This window comes from Papilio xuthus, unplaced genomic scaffold, assembly GCF_000836235.2.
Source record: "Papilio xuthus unplaced genomic scaffold, Pxut_1.1 DF828780.1, whole genome shotgun sequence".
NCBI lineage: Eukaryota > Metazoa > Arthropoda > Insecta > Lepidoptera > Papilionidae > Papilio > Papilio xuthus.
Genome location: NW_013529869.1, coordinates 4975265 through 4995811, shown reverse-complemented (window position 1 = coordinate 4995811; position 20547 = coordinate 4975265). Strand labels below are relative to the sequence as shown.

General features: G+C 33.1%; 1 protein-coding gene across 3 annotated transcripts in view; it reads left to right on the top strand.

Annotated features, from left to right (window-relative positions):
* The window catches only part of mmd (disintegrin and metalloproteinase domain-containing protein mind-meld), a 188931-nt gene that overhangs the window by 63044 nt on the left and 105340 nt on the right, over window positions 1-20547 (top strand). For all 3 annotated transcript variants that reach the window (XM_013326784.1, XM_013326783.1, XM_013326782.1), the window contains exons 2-3: window positions 7856-7906; window positions 18784-18932. In XM_013326784.1, the coding sequence (XP_013182238.1) occupies window positions 18897-18932 (36 nt within the window). In that variant the 5' untranslated portion in view covers window positions 7856-7906; window positions 18784-18896. The remainder of the gene's footprint in view (window positions 1-7855; window positions 7907-18783; window positions 18933-20547) is intronic.

The window sequence follows — 20547 nt, the reverse complement described above, 5'->3', positions numbered from 1 at the left end:
CAATAATATCATCTAAACACATATAGATAAGGTTCGAAATGGCGTAGAAAGTGTAACGGTTTTCTAGTGTCCGCGTAACAACGCATTAAGTTAATGATATGTTGTATAAATCTACATTCACATTAATACGATGATAATAATGGTTATTTCCTTTACATATCTTTAATGGAATATCATATTCGAAAATAAGAAATAGAAACATGGAATATTAAATCGCAATTAAGCGAAATCATCAATTCTTTCCGGGTGTCTTTTCTTATTTAATTGACAATCTTATGAGAGATCGCAACACATTAATGCTCCAACGAAGAAAAGTATAACTGAATTAACAGTGCGAACTCCATTACGTTACCGAATACCTTTTTATTACTTCGCAACCCTTTGCGCGCCGTGGGCCCCTGGGGACGAATGAATTACGCACCCGGGATGTCGTATTAATTATCTGTTCGAACATCTGTTTAATCTTCTTCTATGTTTATTGATTCTTAATGAAGTTTGGTTTACTTGATGTCTGTAACATTTAAAATGTATAGAGTTTTATACCGGCCTTTTTAGTTGCAAGAATTAGAGCGATAAGGTTAGTTAGTAAACGAGATTTCTCGCACTAAATCTACACTTAGGTAGACTCTGTTACAACTCTAAGAATGGCAGTTAATTATTTCTCTATCTGAAATCAAATATCACTTCACGAATATATATAACCTATTCCTTTCAGAACATTCGAAATTCAAACACAAGAGGTACAGTCGCGTGGAGTGCTACGATAAATCTTTTTTCATTTTTAATCCCGACAGTTTTCATGTCGAAGTTGTGTAGAGGAATACGTTCCATTTGAAATGGCAGGTTGTTCTTGATATAAAAAGATTGCAACACTTCAATTGAACTTTCAGCATCAAGTTTAAAATTACTAGATTTTTTTTCTTTATTTTGAGTATATGGTCAATGTCTCATTTATTAAAAATGTAATGTACTTGTGTTAATTTTAGTTAAGTAAACTAATAGATTTTTTTAATAGTGTTATTTGTTAACGACTTAATCAGCAGCGCGCAGTATTTGCTACGCACCTTCGTCGTAGCAGTACTAAATGTTTAGCGGTGAATAAGTGGTATTTGATGCGTAAATCAATGGAAATCTTTCACTTTACGAGTTAAATCGCTTACAATTTCACTTGTCAGCTTCCTAGCAAATACTAAGCAAAATATTCCAATAAGCCCCATATCTTCTCTGAAGGCATCGATCAAAAATGATTTCTTCGGTCGGCGTACCGGGATTACTATGGATTGAAATAAGTCGTAAAATATGTTTCGATGTATCGATATTCGAGGCGCAACCCTAGCGTTGGGTGATTTGTTACCTGCGCTTCGTGGTTCGAAGCGATTTCGTCGGGAATGTATGGGCTGGTCGTTTTGACAGCGGGGCAATTTCCGATTACGGGTTAGAACCTGGAAGGCCGGGTTGACCTCCGATCTCGAGAATTTATAGTAATGAAGGCACCCACATGTCTCTCGCTTCATGTTTATCCAATGTAAAATATCTATTTAGGACTCGACGAAGATTTGTTTCCAAAGATACAATTCTTTCCTACTTATAATTGGAATTTTGGTTGTAATTTAAGAGAATGTAACTTTTTAATTACTGCAATAAAAAATTGCAACTGCATAAATTATTTCTCTAATTACAATTGCAAGAGTTAACGAGGTTGTTAAAAACTGATAAAATCATTTAGGAGTTCGTCCGCGCCATATTTCGGTGTACGGTGAGTCACGTACATGTATTTAATTATTAATTTTAAGCACGGGCCGGGGCGGCGCTGCGGTCGCGCACAGATTTCTGAACGTCACGTCACAGATTAAAAACGTCCACAGATAAGCGCTATTCAATTGCGGTCCCGCGCAAATCTCTTAGACCCGAAACAGTAAAAGGTTTTGTAAATGGAAAATAAAGGGTTTCTAAATTTAAACAGCTTAAGCGATGCGGGTTTAGGACTAAATATAACGCCTTTTTGAATTATAATGAATAAATCGTCAATCGTATTCTTGGTATTTTAATATAATAAGGTTAATCTTTAAACAACTTTGAAGAATATCACAACAGACAATGTCAAAAGTTCCTTGTCTTCAGTTTAGTGCATATTTAATTAAATTTTCAAATGACTAAATACGTAAAAAAGTAATTTGAAACAAAAGAAGCATCGTAAATTTTATTTATTTTGTATGTTCGGTAATGGTAGTACAATGAACCCGCGTCTATGCAATAACGCGGGAGCCCGAGGGGATGATACTGAGGAACAATAAAATTATTCCTCCCCGCAATGAAGCGAGGCAAAGAAGTGGCTCGTATCAGCCGAGAATCGAATTACTATCCTTCCTGTACTTGTATTGCCTTCGTTTTGTTACAACAATCGTATCAATATTGGACATCGTAACTCGATTTCCGAACGGAGTGCGCGACGTCAACTCACGCTTGACATCGGTCGAGAAAATGGCCGCCGATAACGTCATCTGATTTCTTAAAATGGTGCCTTTGTTATGGATTTATTACGGTTCTTTTTCTTATATTTTGATCTGATCTCACCTCGAGAAGACATAAAAGTAAAATAGCATATAAACTGATAATATCAATCTCAATAATCTGAAGTAACAAGTTGATATAAAAAGGCCTTATAATATATTCAAGGACATCAGTTAACATACGTGCGCTATCACTTTAGGTAATACGGGCGATAAATAAATAACTACATATCGGGTTCACGTCGAATCCCCAGTTATTGAATGTGCGTACAAATTTTCATCTTCATCCGGCAAAGGATCTCTTGAACAATTCTCTAACAGCGATTTCCATTTGGAGGGCAACCCGAGGAAATACATAAAATATTGCAGCGAGTGCGGGATATCGAGGGTCCCTCGGTTACCGGGCAGGCCGCGTTAACTGTTTCACATTTGTTAAGTAAGCATATCATATCCAACTGGAAATAAACTTTCCTACATATTTTATTTTATTTTTACCTTATCTTCTTTTTTTCATTTCCATTCCAAATGGATCGCTTTTTTGTTTAGTGGAAATCGCCTTTTATGCTATTTGCTATAAGGATTTTTGACAATAAATATGGAAAGAGAGAAGAATACACTACGGGCATATGCGCACCATTTTGTTATGTTCCCATGTATCATTTGACATAAACCTAATTAGTGTCAATACAGTTTGTAAACCTAATTTTAAATACTAAACACGCGTGTTACGAATACCCCTAATGAAGTTAACATGATAATCGAGCTGCGTGCTCCCTAAACTATACTTAATTATTAAACAAACAGCATTTTGCGCTGTTGCTCAACATCCAGTCTTGCATTTGCTCGCAGCATCAGTTCCGCAACACGTGGCCGTGTCGCGCGTCACGCGGGTGATTCATGTCACGTGACACGCGGACGAACCATGTCACGCGAGCCGCAGATGAGTCGCGTCACGTTCGAAACTAAATTACTCACGCATAGGTATAGTAATTGCAGGCGCAGAGCCTCATTCGTATTCGGGAAGCATTTTAAATCGAGGCTCGGGTCAGCTTTGTTGTGATTTTTATCGCTGTTAAAAAACAATCCCTTTTTGAAATACACCTATAAAGTGTTCGTTCTTGTCCAAGGACATCATCCGTAAAGCTCATTATACGATATAGTTGGTATCTAGCCTTTTTAAATGATCTCCAATCTACGTCTTCATCTTCTAAAATTGACGTTATATTAAAAATATTTTGCACGAGTTTACCTATTTTACACAAATGCAATAACATCTAAAATATTTCAAATTAAATTAATTTGTCCGTTGAAAGTGTTTCAAATGCCTATTTCGAATACAAAATGAGTACAGTAATAGAGGCGTGAAATAGTAACACTCGTAATCCTGCTACGGAGTGAGCAGAGCAATAATAAACTAACAAATAATATAAACCCGCTGAAATCCTCTCGCGTTGATAACTTGTTAACATTTCAGCTTCCATTCCCTCATTATAATTAACATCTTAATGCGACATCAATTAATTTTAATTAGCAACTCGACGAGAGATAAAAAAAACAACAATTCAGCGAAATAGGTCCTCTAAATGAGGACGGCTTTTACTAACCATGAATCTTTATAAAAAAAAAACAAGCGAGACTCGAAATTTATCCTTGCAGATAATGAGGCTTTAGTTTATTTTATTTTAGGCTCCGCTCGACTTTGACCTTAGTTATTTCTTTTACTTTTTCTATAACTGGAAGTGGAACAAATTTTACTTTTAGACATTTAATTTTGAATAGGTCAAATAATTAAGGGTTTTTGAGACTCGGAAAATAAAGATAAATTGATTTAAATTACGAATACCTGGTGCGCCAACCCTATGTAAATGGGACAAGGACAGTGAGATGATGATGATATATTTGGTATACCAATGATAAAGTGTAAGAATAGTTATTAGGGTTGCCAATTTTTAAATTTCTTTTAGGTCATTTCAAAAGTTAAATCTAAATAAACATTCACCGTAACAGCTGTCAGTTTTGGATTATTTTGCTTTAAGAGAACAAAGTGTAGCAAAAGTTTTGAAGTTGAATCAAGCGATACCTTAATGGAGAGGCAGCGTTTTGTAAGGGTTGATGGTATCGAGTTTATGAAAACTTTCACTTATTTTAAGTGTCTTGTCTACATTTAGAGCAGGTTTAACTTTGTTAGTTCTATTGTAGTATCTAAAAGCGTTTGAAACTTTTGAAGGTTGAATTAATTAATAATTGACATTTAACTATAGTCTTTATAACATTCAGCATTCGTTAGAAACTACTTTTGTAGTGTCAAAAAACTAAATATTCTTTATAATCTGTGCCCTCATCAGGTATGACTTTTTTACTAGCTTTTAAATATTTTTCGCCAATTGATTCAACAATCTTACTAATATAAGAAATGTAAATGTTTTGTAGGTATCTCGCTGTATGGATCTCTCTGAAATTTGACATAGATGTTAAACATAGTTCGGAAAAATACATAGGCAATTAAGTTTTTTAATTCCGCGTGGCCGGGGTCGCGGGCGACAGCTAGTATATCATATTTATAACACGTTAAATAGCTCATGACTATTGTAAGCTAATAATATATAGTAGAACACTGAATATAGAATGTACACTTGTACATAACAATGAGCCCCGCTTTGGCCGCCAACTGGCCTGGCCGCAGTAAATCATTGCGCCTGTTGCAGCGCCGCCAAGCGGGCGCGACCTGCAACTAACATAGCCAATTAATTGACTAAACTCTAAAGCTATTTAGTTATTAACTCTTCGTAATTACTGTACCAGTTGGCTTAATGTATTAGGTTAATTTTATTCGATTAATATTACTAATGTTATAAATGCAAATATTTGGATGGATGTTTGTTACTACGTATCTCCAGAACAGCTCAATGTGTCTCGCTGAAATTTGGTATAAATGTAGAACAGAGTATGTAAGAACACATGAGCTGGGGGCAACAGCTACTTTAAAATATACGGAATTTGTAATATATTACTAAATGTATGAATATTAATGTTTTATAATATTTTATTATTAATTTTAACAAGATAAGTGTACGTTTTTTTTCGTTTTTATTTATAATATTGAGAGATATAAGAGAATTTCATAAACCCATCTATTCAGAAAATGGAAAGCATTAAGAATACACAACGAGCCATTTATCGTTTTTACGTTCCCCAACAAGTAAATACACTTGAATATAATACTATTACATTTTGTACGCAAACATCTTTAGACAGAATAAAAATAAGTTCACAAAGAAAGGAGACTCGCGTAAACAAGTAAAGTGAACCTCTGTCCTTTCTTTCTGAACCTTTGCTTTTAAATTAAGATTTTCCTTTGACGTTGCTGTTAGCTACCGAACGAGGGAAATAATGTTTTCTTAATTTATTGAAACAGTACTTTGACACAAGCGGTTGGCGGATAAATAGTTATTTTCACAATTAATAGTATATATGTGTTAAGAATTGAATTTGTCTAGTTAATTAAGACATATTGATGTCGTGGATTCTTGAACTTTAGCAACACAACACTATACATTGTGTATAGTAGTATACTAGCTGTCGCCCGCGACTCCGTCCGCGCGGAATTAGAATTAAACTTAATAAGTAGCCTGTGTGTTCTTCCAGACTGTTTAATACATCTGTGCCAAATTTCATAAAAATAGTTGAGCCGTTTCGGAGATACATTTAAACAGACATCCTTCCATCCATTTAAACATTTGCATTTATAATATTAGTAAGAAGTAAGATTGATACAGCTGGGATTGAGTTAGACCTTGTTCCCGAATAAATTCATTAGTTATTGTTAAAATATTATTTTAGTAATGCAAGTGTACATAACATTTATTTACCTAAACTAAAATGTCTGAACCTAAAAGTTTTTTTTAAACCTCGCTTATCGTTTTCAACATGCGTCACAATATTCGTCAAGTAAACTCAACTAGACAGTCTCTTATTGCGCGGTAAAAGCTAATGGTGGCCTTCAGTATGATATTGTTTTAAGGCTCGGCAGTTACAGTGGCGTTATTATGTGCTATGTACGATAGCGACGAATAAAAACGGGGCCGACGGATAGACGAACGATTTAAGAGTTCTGTTGTGATGTTTTTATGTAGCGAATTTTTAGTTTGTGTTTCACGATCACTTTATACATATGAATAAGAAAGATGTTTAACATTCAAACCAGTTTAGAAATGTCTAAAATGAATAACATAATTTCCGATGACTTTATGCATCCTACGTTCTTTATTTCTTTCTTTATTGAATACTAGCAGTTGTCCGCAACTTCGTCTGCGCTAATTATATAATAGTAGTGATATTTTTCTCTCTGTCCTAACTTCTGTCTACCTCTCATTGGTTATTTGCTGTTTTAAACGTTGTTCTCAAAGCTAATTCAGTACTCCGCACACTCCTTCATTCAAAGAACTAATTTGGATTCGGTTTAGCGAACAAAAATCCTTTGTCAAGGTATACGACCCGACGTCTAAATTAATTTAAATTAAACTTTAAAATCAATTTATTAACGCTTCGAAGTTTTATTAAATTTTACTCGCTTCAATTATAATTTCCAACTCTGTTGACTAACAAACTCGAAGTTGGCTCATAATTATTTGTGTAAGGCGAAGAAAAACTTTTCCATTCTTTTTATAAAACGCCATGTGTTCGATAGCGTTGGGAATAATTAAACAACTTTAACAATGTATATTTTTCTAACTATAACATTAAACAATTATAAAGGCACGTGTACACGGTCGCGACTTTTCGTAAAATAACACTCCGAGAAAACGCGCTAAATTTAAACTATAAATGTTCATTCAATATAACTGCATACTACTATGAGTAGTGCTGATGTAAAACGTACTTCTTGAAATAACTCGGGACATGTCAAGCTATGTATATAGCGCCAATGATGTTGCGTTATATAATAAGTTAATTACAATAATAATGATACTCAAGTTTGAATGCAAAAGGCGTTTTATCTCGAAATAATCCCATTGTTTGATTTATACCATCCTGGTAATCTGCATTCTTTTATATTGTTTTTTTCTGACTCAAGTATTTTCTCATTTTTTCCTCCCTTATGCTGTCGTATTTAAATTAAGATATATTTATATCTTGACATTTTTAAAACATTTTGTAATGATGAATTTTCAAGTTCTCTGAATTGTTTGTAAAGGGGAAGATCAGACTGTTTATGGAATTTTATTTGTTAATAATTTTAAGTATTCTATGATCTTAATAATCTAACTTAATTACATTTTTATTTACGGCTAAATCTTTGTTTTTTTTTTATATTTTTAATAATTTAACGTGTTCTCTTGTTTCAGAAGCCGATTACACACTGGATGATTCATTTTGGAATGAAGAGAGCCCAGTTGGTAAGTATGTTTTTTAAATAGTTGTTAACTTTTTAATCCCTTATTTATATTATATTAACTATAATTAATTTACCCTAAAGCTTGAAGTTAATCGTTATTTATTTTTCAATATTTTTGCTGTTCGTAATTTTATACATTTTGTTGCTGAATTAGGAAATTGTTTTTATATCATACTGACTGTATAAAACGAGTACGGAACACGAAATAAAAATATACATAATATTTATGACAAAAAATATATTTACGACTACACCCATCATGGGTATTGCGAAAAGAAAACATAAAGAAGAAAGATGTAATCATTTGGAACACATAATGTAAAGTACGACCTCCTAATATCGTTGCAAAATAAGTTGCTATAATAATTATTCAAGTAGTGATACTTACTATTTCTTGCTAATTTGGTAAGAATCCATTGTCCTAATAGTTGTCTGTTTCTTTAAAAAGAACTGGTCAAGTACGAGGGTGACACGCGCCCCAAGAGTTCCGAAAAAGGGTCTTGTCAGACAGACGGACGGACATCAAAGTGATCCTATAAGTATTCCGTTTTTTTCCTATGAGGTACGGAACTCTAACTAAATAAATATAAAAGCATTAAATTCTTTAAACAAATAATAAAATTTCATCTAAAAAAAAGTAATTTGAAACCCCTCTTACTTTTTAATTCAGCGACCGTAGAAACTCGTAAACCAGAAAAAGAGGTTTTAAAGCGTGCAGCGAGATATAAAAACGGTTTCTTCCAGGACATCCTTTCGCATATATCTTCCAGGAGTCCCGGACAAACCGGGAAGTGGAGCAATAACCATTCCCCACTCAAATGTTAATACTTCTTGATGTTTATGAATTTGAGGTGACTTTTCGACACTTTTTATGTACAAACATAAAACGTCTTCGCATCGTTAAACGTCCCGTCTCTTTGAAAATTACTCTCTTTGAGGAAAATATGAAATTTACTTTAATAGCTTTCTATTTCAAAACTATGTTATAAAGGCTTTAAGAAAACTTTTAAAATGCAATTTAGTTTTTTAGCAAAACAAAATATGCAAGTAAGAGAAGATTAAGACGTTTTACTTAACAATAGTACTAACAAGACAACGATGTGGCTTAAATTAATTTAAATTAAGAGGGAAACATGATATTTAAAATGTAATTGATACAAATTATTTACCGTTGGTTTCTGAGACCAAATATCTGTTTAAAAATATTCTCATCTGTTCTATTAAAGATTTTCGTCTTAGAAGTTCGCGGTTAGAAATGCACTTTATAGCTAAAGTATCTTATAACTTGATTTGCTATAAAAAAAGCATCTAATTAACTTTCAAACGCGCTTTTAATAAACATTTTATTAGTTATTACCATAGAAAACTTGTCTATACAAATTGACAAACAACACAGGACAGCTCCATCTACCGGTAAACATAAAAGCTTTCCTGTTAACTTTCAGTCGCTAGTTTAGAGTGTACAGAGTTTGTTAGCGAGTGACCGAACTCGAGCGAGTTAGAAATTGGAACTATTTTGTGAAATTCAATTCTCATACTCGTCGCTCGTTGCCCCGGCCTCATAAATATAGTCGAAATTTGTTTGTACTACCTGCTGAATTTATTTGTTTCTACATATAACCTTTTGGTAGGATAAGTTTTGGCAGATTTTTATATCAGAGACATGTCCGACTTTCTAAATTATGTTTAACCAATATAACTCTAAAATTCATGTACAAAGATGTACGAATTACATACAAAGAAATATGTATGTAAATTGTTTCATATCAAAAAGTATGTTTTTAATTTATTTTATCTACTACTAATACGAATTATGGCAAGTTACTAATTAAAACGTAAGCAGATTATCGTCAGATTTAACAACTATAAATCAATAATAAAATACAAAATAAATCCTAACGTAATCTTACCTTCCAATAAATCAAATTACACGAAAGTAAGGAATCGTGTAAACTTGTTTCGAATAAACAACGAGGTGTGTATTCTGTAAAGCTGGTGAGATTGGAAATCGATTAGGAGACGAGGCACGTCCCGGGAACGCGGTCACAAGGCACGACTTTGAATTTACATGTGTGTTGCATTGACATGCAAATGATTGCGAGACATACATCGGCCGTTCTAAACGATATCGTACACGGCAATTTTATGTTTACAGAATAGACGACTTTAACAAAATCAATTTAGCTTTGCATACATTTTGTAGTTTTTTTTTTTAATTATGTATAACAATTTGTAAAAACTGGATTACATTTTTTAAGACTATAAACTATAAACATTTTAATTTTTTTGCGTATGTCCATTCTAATGTGGCCTATAAAGTACACACAGTAAGACTTATTTTTGATGAATGAGGTAATTTCAAAGTTGCATATTTCGATGTTTTATACGAGTACAGTCAGACCGGTTTATGGATTTCGTTAATATTTTTTTTTACATATTTCGATGCGAAAAATATATTTTTGGCAACAACACAATTTACAACATTAGGTGTAAACTAAAATAAATTAAAAAATAATATTTAAAAATATAAAATTTTAATATTATTACAATTCAATGTTAAAAATTACAGTCTAAATTAGATCATACTACGCAATCACCAATTAATATTACAATGAATTTGTAAAACTATAGACTGAGAACAAACTCCGGCGAGTCTATTCAAATGGGCTTTGCTTTGATTTGAGTTTGAAAGGAAAATAGGTTAGGCTTAGCTAGGAGCGACCGCAGCGTGTGCGGGGCGCGGGGGGGTCAACGTTTACCGGCAACCATTGTAGGGCAGACGTATTCTATTGAAGAGAAAAAATATCTGAATCAGTATGTAACTAATGAATTATAAAAATCCCTTCACTGTTCGTTATTCTTTATAATCTTTATTTTATTTTATACTAAGAGCATTCATGCGCTGCGAAGACTGGCAGCTTTGCTCAGCTATTTGTAAAAAAAATGTATGATATTTGGCAGATTGGATTAATATTTTTTCATAGCATTGTTAAGATATAAATATCTGAGGTTATTTATTATTTTTAATAAAAATGTCGCAACATAATCATTAACTTTTAAAACTCCTTATGAATATTGAGTTCATACAAAGTTCCCTGCCTTCCATGTACGGAACATTTCTACTTATTATTCGTGACGTCATAAATATGAAATTGCCACATTCGGTCTCAGACATTAAAATGTAGGATGTCGAGAGTACAGTCACACTCGTAAACGTCGAAAACGTCACGCATGCTCGCCAACTTTGACTACAGTGAAACGGACTAGGCAAAAGTGCCTTTGCTTACTAAATAAATCCTAGCACTTTTCACGGTTAGCTTGGTAAAGATGACAATCACATTTACTGTCACTTACGTAACATTGAAACGACTTTATTAACGCTGTTGACTCATAAACTTACACAAATCGAGCACGCAGGCAAATGTCGAATTTATTTGTATTTGACAGAGAGGAATGCGCTCGCTTGACAGGTCCTGTCTCTTAAATGACAAATGCGTCGCACGGCTGAGTGCGCGGACTACGCGATGAAGAGGCGGGAGAGGGTGGTCGCTAACCCGAACAAATTATTGTCGCTGACTGTACCGAGTGGAACGTATCATTATGGAAATTCGACGTACGTCTTTTCATGTAGATTTTATTCAGCAAATAATATTGCTATTTTTGTAATAAATAGATTAATAAATTAACATATACGCACTTTTGTTATTAATAAGTTCCATCAGTTACAATCATTGATTTCAAAATAGTTAATTGCTGTTTTTGAGTTTTCATTCCATTCATTAGCCTTAAATCTCCTGAAAAAAACTGGATTAAATATTTTGTGTAGTAAAAAGTTGAAAACAATTTTATTCGCAATCTAAAACACGTTTTTCCACAACGATGCAGGTATTTGCGTCATCGTATAGGCACACCTTGACGACCTCTCTCGGGCCGGATGCTGCACAAAGCGCTGAGCGCTCCTTGACCATTCACTTTGTTCCGACCTAAAAGCAATCCAGCGCTGCAGCGCTTTAGACCCTCCATAAAGCGCTCACTGTGTATAGAATGCGGACATTTTATACTTTATCCTTGAACCTTTATTACAATGAAAAGTTTTATGTCGAAATTCAACTCTGTACAGTAATGTACTGATTAAATTTTCTATAAGTTAACTGAAACGCTCTATTTATAATCTGTCTTATGTTACTGACCTCATAATAACATATGCGTTTCAGTGTAATTTACAAGTCTTTGAACAAGTTCTTGCTAAGTCTTGCAAAGTAAGTAATACTTTCCTGAAGTCAATCTTTTATTTTATTACATAACTAGGGGTCGCCTACAACTACCATAGGTCCCAAAAAAAACAATTGCTTTAACGTTTTTCCAGAATATGTTCTACATATTCCAGCGAGATCCATGCAGCCGTTGGTGAGATACCTTCTAACAAACATCCATCCAGATTCGCATTTATAATATTAGTAAGAATCTAATATACTTACCTGTAAATTCCAATTAAAGATTTGTAATCCGGATCGCTATCTCTCATAACCTCAGGATTAAATGATCGTAAATGTTTCCCTTACAATAGACATTTTATTACGAACCCAAAACTCGAGATACTTTTGTGTTTTACTTTTTTATGATTAAGACTCGACGGGACCTCGTCGACTTCGCAGAACAACTTTAATATCACAGTATTAAAAATTTTTTCGACATCATCGTAGTCTTTTAAATATGACTCTAGACTCTTAGAGGTCGCTTCAAAAGTTAATTAGGTGAAATTCACGAACTTTCATGATTGCTTAGGATCTTTCACTGAAGCTTGAATATTTGAATTTTATAAAAAAAAATGGTTGTGAGTTTTATTGAATTTCCAATCATTTCAAAGTGAATTTATAAGGTTGTTCGTTAGTATCTCCCAATAGACGGCTTCGGAGTGATTGGTTTTCACTTTTTAAATAAAATATAATACAAAATAATATTGCTATTATTTTCTTTTACATTATAGAGACTTGGGTGTCGATTTCACTTTGATTTCTACCAAAATTAATCCCTTAATATTAGTCCAATTTAATGGTTAAGGGTTACCAAAACATTCATACTAAAAATATATACAACCCACTCACTTTATTAAAAAAAAAACAGAAATAGCCAATATGTATATTACAAACAAATTTATTATAATAAAATCAGCATTGACTTTGTAATTACGCTACAAAAATTCCTTATATATTGAGATTAAAACATCTAACAAACTTTACGTGTGAAATAAATAACTAAACGCCTGTCAGCCGTAAAGCGATGTCTATTGAGGTGTGAAAAAGGCCTTTTGTGATAACTAAATATCGTATTTGCGCGCGACACTAGCGCCACGCTGACACACAATTTCTCTAACAACGTGGTTTTTTGATGGAGGGCTTGAGGTTTTGTAATTAATATACAATAAACACCGCTTTCAGACTATAAATCACGGTAACGAGTTCGTATACGTGTGGATGATTGATGTTACGACGTTATGAATGAGAAAACTCTGCAAGTCTTCGAAAACACGACGACGGCTTAACGCTAAAACATTCTAAAATCAGCATATGTGCGTGTAATTTGCAAATAAGGAAATGAGTAGAGAGAAAATAGAGGAAATTAATTTGAGTTTCCGAGATCAATATCTCCGTTTAAATAAATTTTTATCTCTGTTTTTGTCAAAGATAATGAGATTTTGGCTTAGGAAACTCACGGTTAATTAAGCGTTACGATTTTAGTAACTTATATAATTTATAAGTACGGTCAAAATGATTAGGAATGTTTAACAATTTTGATAATTTCCAATTCTGAGTTATAATGCAACTGAAAACAAATAGATTATAATTTTAATAAAAGTCTCATTATTGATATCCATCCTATTTTCATTACGTAAAAATGAAAACAATCCTTTGCTGAAACGTTTCAAATCATACAATTGGAATACAAAATCCAATAACAAACAAAAAAGCTGGAAGCAATATTTCGCACAACTTAATTAACTTTAAGCATAAGGCTGCAAGCAAAATACATACATCAGGCGAGCTTTGCTTGCAAAACGTTGCGGACGCCTCGCCACCAACATACCTTGACACCTAATGTAGCGGCAGTATCTTCAGTCGACTTTACAACTCTCACAGTTTCCAAAGTGTGGGGTAGATCATAGTAAATTTGTCAGTCGTTTCAGGTAGCACCGAAATTTACAATGGATTTTGTCGGCGGAACGAGTTATGATGAATTGCTTAATTAAGGTTACGAGGCAAGCGGGCCGCGAACGTGTTGTATGGTTAGAATTATAACTTCGCTATACAATAATGTTTTTACCGGGATCTGGTTAGGATATTATATTTTTCGACAATATTTGTTACAATCATTTGGAGCAAATGGCGCGCTTTTGTTACCAAGAAAAGTGTTAGATTGATTACTGAGGGCACGTAAGCGTTGATATTTTAATAAGGCTAGTGTCGTAGTCTTCCTAAATTTTAATAACCTATTTGAGCTGATGAAGTCGCGATCATTTTTATTTTTTTTTATAGGAGAAGAGGCAAACCAGAAACGAATAGCCTAATATTATTTGATCCGACGCCCATGGACATCCGCAACGCCAGAGGAACCGCAACATCATTCTTAATTTGTCGTGTTATACTCACAAATACTATCCTCATATTGTGTACAAAAAACCTAAAAGCGTACATATGTTAACATTGTCTTACTATGTATATTATTAAATTGAACAAACATTTTATTTTATTCTTTTATATTAGTTTCAACTGAAATCATATAAAGGGAAACGCGTTTTAATTATTCCATGAGTTAGTATTTTAAAAGGAATGTAGAATTAAAGAAAAACTTTTAAAATCTGTTCACTTAAATACTTTCAACTAATAGAATTTAATGTAACAGTATCATCGCCTTGACACAGTAAAAATAGTATTAACTTTGAAACTAAAGTAATTAGTGAATTAACTAAAACCTTCTTAAAGACGTTTTGTGTTCGCTTTCTTAATTTAAATTCAGTCGTCGGGAAGTTAAAGAGAAGAAACTAACAAGAAAACTTTTTAGAACTTTTCATTTTGATGCCACTTAAAAGATTAATTTATATTTAACGTAGTAATAGGTACTTTTTAAATTTATTTCAAATATTTCCAGTTTCAAGGTCAAATGTCTGTGTTGACTTCCATAACATTTAGTACTTTTGTTATTCTTATAAAGATTCCTTTTCAATTATATAATTTTGAAGTAATAAAAACTGAATGATATTTGTCATTGTAGTCGTATTGAATAATTAGTAATAATTAAGTTCGTATTCTTCTCCGGAATGGAACCAATTAAGATACTGGACACTCGTAAATTAAAGCATTATAATTTGATAATAATCCATCTCAATTCAAAGAAAACATATCTCGAACATTATTAATAATCTTTCGAATATGAATGACGCTCAAAGACAAATGAATGGGTTAACGGCTCGAATAATTTGTCAAACTTATTCCAGCGCGAATTGAAAGTGAGCGGCCAACTCAATTAGTCACGTTGGAGTCGGAGCAACGTTGGGGACGAATCGCGCCTCGTCTCCAACAAAAGATATACTTTCCATGAATAAGCTTTCAAACATAAATGATTTCGGACGAGGGCTTAATAAAATTATCTCAGATGAGTAGGATATGAGCTTGCGTTACGCAGTTGTGGTTATGTTGCTTCTAATACGCGTTGGAAAATATTCATGCGTTCATATTGATGCATTTGCAATTGAATATTATTTGTAAGGAATAGGATTTGTCCATTGTTTACTTTTAACTTAAATAACGACAGACTGAGAATTTTGCAAGCAGAAAAGACGGCACTTTAAAATGTTATATCTTCTTGTAGCTAAACACGGGTTTATGTGCGAAATTATATAGTTTAACTCAAAAATAACAACATCATAGTACTTACGAATATTATAAATGCGAATGGATGGAAGATGGATGGCTGATACATATTTAGATAACGGCTTAACGGATCTCTATGAATTTGGGCACATATATAGAATATAGTCTGTAAAAACCCATACGCTACATACTAAGTTTTTTTTTTTAATTCCACGCGCACGAAAGGATGAAAGCTTGAACTAATATATATTCGCTTACATAACACACGAAACACAATAAAGCATAAATTACCGGAATAAATTACATAATACGTAAATCAACATTAAGTACAGGGAAGAATAACCAGCAAACACTTAAGTACAACACAAACTTTAAACTGGATTACAGTTCGAACGCGCCCATGGCTTCGCAAATATCATTTGAAATGTGGACGCGCAGCGGCTTAGTGGGTTGTTGATTAGTTTTAGAGGCAAATGTTTGAACTATGTTTACTAAGCTCTCTTCAATGCATCTAGGGTTAGCTAACATTTAGTTTGCTATAACTACTGTAGACAAAGTTTTTGAAACTTATAGCTATGATAGTATTCATTCAGATCGATTTTAAAAAGTTTGTACTCGTAACTATAAGCAAGAAGAGATTTATATTATTTGATTAACTATATATATTTATAACGTCACCTCTATAATTTTTAAAATCTACATTCAACAGTATTATATATCAAAATCAATAATAATTTAGTTAGAACTTTTAAAAGGAGTTTTGGCTTAAATGCCACAATAATGGTCTTTGGTCGTTCAGTCATTGTCCACCCCTATTAACTATAACTGTAACATCACTTGAATGATTGAGTCTTTATTTCCTCTAATCAAAGTCAATAAAATTAATTTAAAAGATAAAGTTGTCAACCCTACATTCCCTGTTTCCTCGCAAATTGGAAACTATCTAGAAACGGACTTTCGAATTCGCCTTTGATCTTATATTTGAGTGAAGAGTTGCTCGACCATCGAAATCTTGTTATCAATGGATCTATGTTCAAATGGTAGTGAAAGATCAATGATTGCGAGAATATCAACATGTACACAAGAACATTTTACCTTAGTAAAGTTGAAATTAGTTCAATCCTACTAATACTAAAATGCGCACGTTTAAATGGATGGATGTTTGTTAGGAGTTATCTCCAAAACGGATCTCGATGAAGTTGGCATAGATGTAGAACATAACCTGGAAAAACACATAGGCTCTTTTTTAAACCTCCGCGACATCATCTGCGCAGGATTAAAAAAAAGAATTAACAGCCTATGTGTTCTTCCAGACCATGCTCTACATCTATGCCAATATCCGTTTTAGAGACACCTTCTAACAAACATCTATGTATCCATCCATTTAAACATTCGCATTTATAATATAACTAAAATTGTTATGCTCGCGTTATGATGAGATCATACCAGTGTCGTTTTGTTATTTCCTGTTTCAATATGCATACAGAAAAACGAAATATTCTGAAAAGCAACAAAACTACTATGTTTTATATTCAGGTCTCATCTTCAAGTGCGGGTTCAATCGCGGCCTCTCTGACCCTCGCGGACAATACACTCGAGTTCTGTTCAAATTTTACTTTCAAATGCAATTCCAATAATGCAGAACTCATTTTAATAACTATAACTTCATTTGCACAAATCTATCGTAGATTTTACTTTGTTATTCAGTTTAACGAAGCTCTTCTCTATTTTTATTAAGACTCGAGAAAAATACGAGCGTATTTTTTACTATCTCAATTGAATTAATAAGTCTGATAGATATTGTTATCTACATCTCGTTAAGCTCAAATTAAGACTTTTTGGAAAATTAACCTTAAAACTACGAATATAATTAGAATTTCAATTTTAAATATATATACAACTAGCTGTCGCCCATGACTCCATCCACACAGGTTAAAAAAAACTTAATTAGTAGCCTATGTGTTGCTCTAGTCTACATCTATACCAAATTTCAGGAACATCCGTGCTGTCGTTTGGAGATACCTTCTTACAACTATCCATTCATCTAAACTTTATAATTCATCTCTCTATAAATTTTGATTCAATTTCCATCGCCGCGGGCACACTGTGGCACTAGTAGGTAGTGAGTTGCAAAGAGCCTATTGGCAGTAATCATGAACGCGCTGAAAGGGTTCGCCCCAGTTACGTCAATCAGACCAATAATTAATTAGAGCTCGAAACAAATGCATAATTAATAACTATATCTCAATAGCGGTTTTGTTACAAAGTTATCGATATTTTCTTAATTTTCTTTTTATTCTAATAGACAGAGTGTCCCTGTTATAAGTTCATCTCTACCCAGAATATCTGCAAGAAAAAAGAAAGAAATTAGCGCTTAGACTTTAGTTTGATGTCTTAAAAAAATGCTGTTTAAAATAATACTTCGAATGTTACGTGGAGAAAAATGATCCGAAATTATTTTTAATTGGCAACCCTAGCATATATGAGTACACAAGTAAATGTATAAAACTGAAACGTCCCAGGTCACTATCGGTTCGGTTATTCCGCTGGTCGATTTTATAGCAGTCAGAGGTCGCTCTGATCGAAAGCTATAAAATAAAAGATAAGAGTACGGACTCAGTCGTATATTTTAAGCATATTTTAAGGCCATGAATATCGTTCTTAAATTGAGAATGTTGGGGTTACGTTCGTAGATTTAGACACTATGACAAAGGATGACTCCCAAACTATAAAGAGAATAAAATGCGAGATGTGATATAACTTTATATGGAAGATATTCTGAACGCGTTCGATAAAAGAAAAATATTTATTTTATCTACATTCATGAATTTTTATCATTTTAGCTCATAATCTCATACACAGACCATACTTAATATTATAATTCACTATAACCGTGTTTCAATCTTAAAGTCATTAAAAATATTGTAATTTTTTTCTAAACGTTATACTAGATCTCTCCCTCACTCTCTCTTGTCCTCCATTCTCTTATCTCACTCTCACTTTGTCGCAGGCGAGGTGGAGCGGCTGCTACGCGAGTACCGTCAGAATCAGGAGTTAGTTCGCAACATCGGTGCACACTACTACCAGATCATTTACCCCGTGCAGCTGCGACACCACGAGAAGATGGGCATCTCCACACGGGAGGTCAACACGCAGAAGGTATGTCTATCAAGTGTCATACAACAACTAAAATCCGAATCCGAAAAACAATATTCATTCTCAAGTTTTGCTTAACTTATTTTTAATTTGATTTAAAGCTTTGATTGCAATGACAATCTACTCCAAATCTAAACTTGTTGATAATGTAATTTTGAAGGTTTCTGGGTTCTTGCTTCGAAGAGTCGAATAATGATAAGGTTCGTAAAAGAGCTTCGACCAACATCTCAAGAAGCTCTCGCTAAACAGTTAGTTTAAGAGCCCGATACAAAAGGCAGTTATCCTAGAAACCGCGCGCATTGTGAGAAGGTTCCTGTCTCTGCAGCCCTGACCACTGGTTGTTTGAGTCATGGGATTCCGCAGCCGGTGGTGTTCTATTTTTAATATAATATGTTTTGTATATTTTTTTGGATATGAAATGTACTATTCGTTCGTAATATTATAAACAATTGAAAACTATGAATAGGAAACAAATGACAAGCGTGACACATAGTACTTGTTACATAGTGGTTACAAGTAAATTACAGTTAGGTTCTTGTTGTCTTCTCACCTAAAAACAGTGAGACAGTGTTACTTTTGTCGGCTTTTCCTTTAGTATATTCCGAATGTGTTTCTCATATAAAACCTTTACTGAATTACGTTAAATAAAAAGGTAGCGAAAGGAGAAATAAAAGGGAACATGCGGAAGATGTTTATGCGTATCGATTTATCATTGTTTGTATTTGAAGAGTTGAAAAGAAGGCGGAAGTGATAAAATTGGACCAATCATGTTTGTATGTAATTCAAAGGGACTGTGTGTAATTGACTACGAATAACGTTATATATGTTCAGGATTTAATATAATTTTGATGTTAAATAATATAAATATTTTTATTGTTTATTCATTAAACTAATAAAATTAAAATCAAGACAAATCAGTTAATCACAGCAACTTAATTTTTTGTCGTAAAAAAGTAAGTTTCGAAAGTACTATTTCAAAGATGTTTTGTTGAAAAAAATGTCATGTTATTATAAAAAAAATAATGGGCAATACTAGAGAAACAATTCTAATTAATTAATAAGAGTATCTTCGGAATGTGGAAAGTGTTGCCAGTTCGGTGATTAATGTGCTTCAATATCCACGTGACTCGGGACTTTTTCTATTAGCTGACAACTTTTCTATTTACTAAAGTTGTTTTTGTTTTGTCGCTATATTTCTTTATGCCATGTGGTTACAGTGCTTATAAAATAAATAAATGATAAATATAAAATATAAAAAAAACTTCCATTATTGTTTAAACTCATATCTTGTTATAGCGAGTAACTTTTTTTTTAATTTTTTATTAACAATATGTTGATGTTAATCTATCCAGCCAGTCTCTTCTGAAGTTCAAAACAGCAAAATAAAATAAAAAAAAAAACAAAATAATAAAACTTTGCCAAATGTCATTATCAATAAATAAGATAACTCAATTAAAAACTCGATCAACAGAATGTCGTGGCAAGTAAAATTTCCGAGTAAGACACAAATCTCAAGAGCGAAGCGATTAGTAATATCCGACCTTATCAATCCAACCACTTTGTGCTCAAATTTTAACAAAGTATAATCAGAAGCCCTCCTCAAGTTTTGATTGCTTAC